The sequence below is a fragment of the Lepus europaeus genome, chromosome 9 (assembly GCF_033115175.1).
Source record: "Lepus europaeus isolate LE1 chromosome 9, mLepTim1.pri, whole genome shotgun sequence".
NCBI classification, from domain to species: Eukaryota; Metazoa; Chordata; class Mammalia; order Lagomorpha; family Leporidae; genus Lepus; species Lepus europaeus.
Window position 1 is genome coordinate 95,634,448 of NC_084835.1, and position 4,779 is coordinate 95,639,226.

At 60.1% G+C, this 4,779-nt stretch overlaps 1 protein-coding gene across 1 annotated transcript in view; it reads right to left on the bottom strand.

Annotated features, from left to right (window-relative positions):
• Positions 1–1,513, bottom strand: part of SKOR2 (SKI family transcriptional corepressor 2) — a 35,487-nt gene extending 33,974 nt beyond the window's left edge. Inside the window, exon 1 of the mRNA XM_062200276.1 lies at positions 1–1,513. This exon is cut by the window's left edge and continues 1,133 nt beyond it. Coding sequence (XP_062056260.1) covers positions 1–1,513 — 1,513 coding nt within the window.
• Positions 1,514–4,779: the final 3,266 nt, after the last annotated feature.

Consider the following 4,779-nt stretch of genomic DNA (forward strand, 5'->3'; position numbering starts at 1 on the left):
CCGGGCTGTCCCCCAGCGCGCAACCGAGAGCCGAGGGCGGCTGAGGCGGCGGCTGCAGGTATGTGGGCACGGGCAGCCCGCCGGGGGTCCGCGGTGGCCAGAACATGCAGAAGGGCGGGTAGAAGGCGTCCTTGCGGCCTGCGGGCCAGAAGAGGCCGGACAAGCCGGCCTTGGGCGCTGCGCCCGCGCCGCCCGCACCGGCGGCCGCGGCCCCCAGGGCCTCCGCCGCGGCGCCCGCGTCCTCCTTCTTGTGGCACAAGCCGAAGGCGGCGGCGGCGGCCGGGAAGGTGTAGGGGTGCGGGAAGAGCCCCCCGCAGCCCGGGAACTTCTGCAGCACGCCCCCGAACGAGCCCTTGCTGGGCACCGGGATGACCGGGTAGCTGCGCGGGCCTTTGGCGCCGGCCGCCGCGCCCGTCCCCGCCCCGGCGCCGACGCCGACTCCGGTCACACAGCCGCCCCCCGCACCTGCTCCGCCCGCCCCGGCGCCGCCAGAGGCCGCGGCCACCGAGAGGCTGGCGGCGGCCGCGGAGAGGCTGGCGGCGGCCACGACGGCCGCCTCCTGCAGGGAGTCGTCGTCGTCCTCGAAGCGCGGCCGCTTGTGGTGCGCGTGCGGCGCGCCCGCCAGCTCGGCCAGGGGCGGCGGCGGCGGCGGCGGCGGGGGCGCGCCCAGCAGGTGCGGGCCCAGCAGGCCCCCGCCCCCGGCCACGGCGGCGGCGGCGGCCACGGCGGCCGCCTTGACGGAGCTGAGCGGGTGGCAGGCGGGGTGCGCGCCGGGCTGCGGCAGCGCGCGCTTGCGGCTGCCGCCGTTGAACATGGCTTTCACGTCCTCCCAGGCGAACACCAGCTCGTCCTGGGGGCTCTTGTCGGTGAGCTTGAGGTGGCGGCGCCACGAGTTGAAGTTGGCGGCGTCGGGCTGCGTGTACTTGGCGTCGGGCGTGCGGTGCGAGTGGAAGATGAACTTGTTGGGCGAGAAGTACATGTTGCAGTAGCTGCACTTGATGCACTTGGCGCGCGAGCTGTTGTAGCGCGCGGGGATGAAGCTGCCGCGGCAGCCCCAGGCGCACTCGTGCGACACGTCGAAGGCGAAGTTGTCCGGCAGCTTGGGCGGCCTGTTTTCGCCCAGGAACGACTTGCAGAGGCGCTCGGCCTCGCGCTTGGTGATCATGCCGCAGCGGCGCGACGAGATGGGCATGGCCCCGGCGCGCCGCAGGATCTCCAGCTGCACCGGCGTGCACTGCACGCACGTGATGCCCAGGGCCACGCGGCGGTTGTGGATCTCGTTGTAGCTGAAGTTCTTAAGCAGCGTGTTGGAGATCTGCGCCAGGCACAGGCGCTCCTGCCCGTCGATGACCAGCGACACGATGGGAATGCCGTAAAGGATCACCTGGCCCACCTGGTTGGGCTTGAGGTTGGCGTGGCCCGGCCGCGGCTGGCTCAGCGCGTCGGGCTGGAAGGCGCTCGACGGCGACGCCAGCAGAATGTCGTTGGGCCCAGGTAGCGGGCTGGAAGCCATCTCCGCCGCCGCGCGACCCCGGGCCGAGCCCTCCGGGTGTGCCTGGGAGACTGGAAGGGAAAGGAGAAAAAGGTTGACTTGCGCCTTTTCGGTCCAGCACCGGACTGGGGTGGGGGTGGGGTCGCTAACGAAGGAGTGAGAGAACCCCCTGGCTTTGCTTAAGACGTGGTTATCACGGGGCAAAGGGGCCAAGTTTCCGGGCAGGGAAGTCCTCTCGATCTCCTTCAAGGTCGCCCTCCTGGAGTAGAGCGATTTGGAGGTACTTCCTTTGCAGACACCCAAGGTAAATTACCTGCTATATTCGTGACAAGCAGTCAGTTCCTAAGAATCTCAAGACCTTGTCCTCCGGTTTACGGAAATCGTTGGAATAAAATGGCGTGCCCGCCAGAAAGTAATGGCAGCTGTAACTAGTATAGATCATAAAAGTTACAGGAAACGGGGGCATAGCCATTGAACCCCAAGTTTAAAAAGACAGTCCACATTTGCTTGAAAATAGATCGATTTTTTAAAAAATAAACCGGAACCATTTAGAAAGTGATTTTTGTGGCATCTGTGGTCTCCTTGGGGGAAATTCGCTACTGGTGGAAACCCAGCCCATTATAGGAAAACGAAATCCCCTTCTCCCTCATCCTTGTCAAGAGGTATTTTGTTACAATTATTGTTAATAATTACAATTGTAATTGTAATAATTACAAATATTGTTAATAATTACAATTATTCTTCTGGAAAAGTAGAAAAGTATGCCAAGACATATACACGGTGGCACCAAAACAGATTGCTTCAATTTCAGTTTTTCAAAAACTTACTTGCTGAGCAGAGTGGGTCTGGATTCAGGTAGGTAACGTAAAAAGAAGGGTTTGAAGACTCCTACACCTGGAAGGGTTTCTTTTCTGTCATTTTTCTGACAATGAATAGGTACAAGGCAGCGGATTGGAAATAGCGCAAAGAAATGAGTGATTTCTAGGATCCTTAAAAGACACGTTCGGTTTAACATGAATAACCTTATTTTTTCCTTATCTGTGTCGATATTTGTATGTCCACAGTATCGAAGATCCATAGCCACGGTAATCCATGGGAGCCTTGAAGGCCCACGCCTGGGGTTGAGTTTATACAGTAAAATTGCTAATTTCGTGTCTGGTCGGTCAGTGGGGTACCACCATGGGGAAGACATCTAGTATGTTGAAATTACAGGCAACACCAGCAGAAGGAATCTTGGTGACATTGCTAAGTTAAATGACTCATTCCCTAGGAAAACCGTGACCTTTGCACAGCTCCATGGCCCAGCCATAGGCCAAGACTATTCTTTGCCCTGGAAAATCACCAGTGGCCATGGCATCGCTAATGGCCACTCTCGGCCAAGTGCCCTGGTGTTTGTTACCAGAGCGATTTCAGAGGATAGGATATCCCACCCCCTCACCCAAATGGTCATAGCCAGTGCCCCCTCCCCCGGCCTGTGTGACATCCACACCACCCATTTTGCCCGGCTACCCCCTGCATTCTCAGCTCTCGTTACCTTTCACCTTCCACCGGCTCTGGGAAGGCTGAACAAACCCCGCAGTCAAAGGAGAGCAGTGCCTGGCCTGCCACTTGGGATGGATCAGAGATAGTATTTGCAGGGGACAGGCTGGTAAATGACAGTACAAGGCGCATTGATACCTGAGGCTGACACAATCAGCCCCTAGCTCCGCCAAACGGTCCCTCAATGCTTATTTCCCTCCCGAACAAGATGCTTGGTGTCTAAGAACCTGGGATACCCCCAATTCTGGCTCTCCGGCAAGGCGCACGGCGGGCCCAGCATCAGCTGCTGGAGCTGGTCCTGCCTTGGGGACCAGCTGCCCTAGACCCCGCAAAAGTGTCCCCTCCTGGATGTGCCCTACTGTCATCCCAGACCCATAAGAGCAGAGACAGGTAGGATTGTTTAGGTCAAAGGATGAGAGAAGAGACTATTAAAAGTTAGTTGGACCGAGAGAGAAAACCGGCGAACTTCCCTGTCCAGCTCACGAACCAACGACACCCAACGTAATTCACGCCCGAAACCCGCCGCTGCCCCTCGAGCTAAGGCGGACGAGCCGGCGGCTGGGGATCTGGAGCCCGAACCGCCAGCTGCGCGCCGAGTCGGGGCCGGCCGCTTCCAGCAGTACCTGGTGAGCCCTCGGTGCCTCTAGGCGCGTGGCTGCCCGCCCATCTTCCGAGGGCGCTCGGAGACGAAGCATCCAAGCGGGTCCTCGAATCCAGCGGGCAGGACTCCGGCGGGCTCCGCGCGAAGGTCCCGGTGCGCGTGGGAGCTAATGGCGTTCGAACCCGGGCCGGGAAGAATGACCGCCTGGGTTGTGGCTGAGGGTTCCCCGGACCGCAGAAAAGTGTGGGCGCTCGGAAACCCGCGGCAGGCGAGCCCCAAGTGGAGCGCAGTCTGACAGCGCCTTTCTCTGTCTCTGAACTCGTGTCGGACCGAGGGGACGCCACCCAGCGGGCAGGGTGACGTCACCGTCTCCCTGACACTCCACATTAAAGGGCTGGCATGTTACAGGGAGGGAGGGGGAGAGCGAGAGCGAGTAGCGGAGAGATCCGTTCTCAGCACGCACGGAAGCTACCACCCAACCAGCCTGCAATTGAGAACAACCTCCCGAACCCCGGGGCGAAAGCAGCGAAGGCGCAGGAGCCACAGTCGTGATTGCGGGGTGGGAAGATGTGCGGTCTGCCGGCGACCCGGGGACCCGGATCCTGAGGCCCCGGATTCTAGAAGGACGCCTCCACAGTAACTGCAGGATGAGGAAGAACCCGTTGCTGTCCCCTGGCCTCATCTCTCTGAGTCACCCCCTTCTCGAACGATCCCTCTTCACCGTGCAAACCCGTAGCCCCTGAGTCTCTGAAGCTCCAGAATCCACAGGCAGCCCCGGCCGCAGAGTCGCTTCAGCGTCTCATCTGAAGCGCTGTGAAATGAGAAAAAGGGGAGAAGTTTCCACGGCGGATGCCCAATCTGAACACCTGGAAAGAAGTACGAAGAGCGCTTCCATTTTTGCATACACATTTGCTTTTTAGGACGAAACAGTGCCTGCAGGTTTCTGTGTTTTAGGTGGTGTGGGCGAGGACCCCAGTGTGAGCATGTGTACCCTCATCTGCTCTATTCAGCCCAGTGAGATCCATGCAGGTCACTACAGCACAAGGAGAAACTGAGGCGGGGGAGGGGGAAGCAGTGTGGTCCTTACTCCTGGCCAGTCCTCCAGCAGGTTGCAATTCCCCTGGAGAAGCGTGTGTGTGTGTGGGGG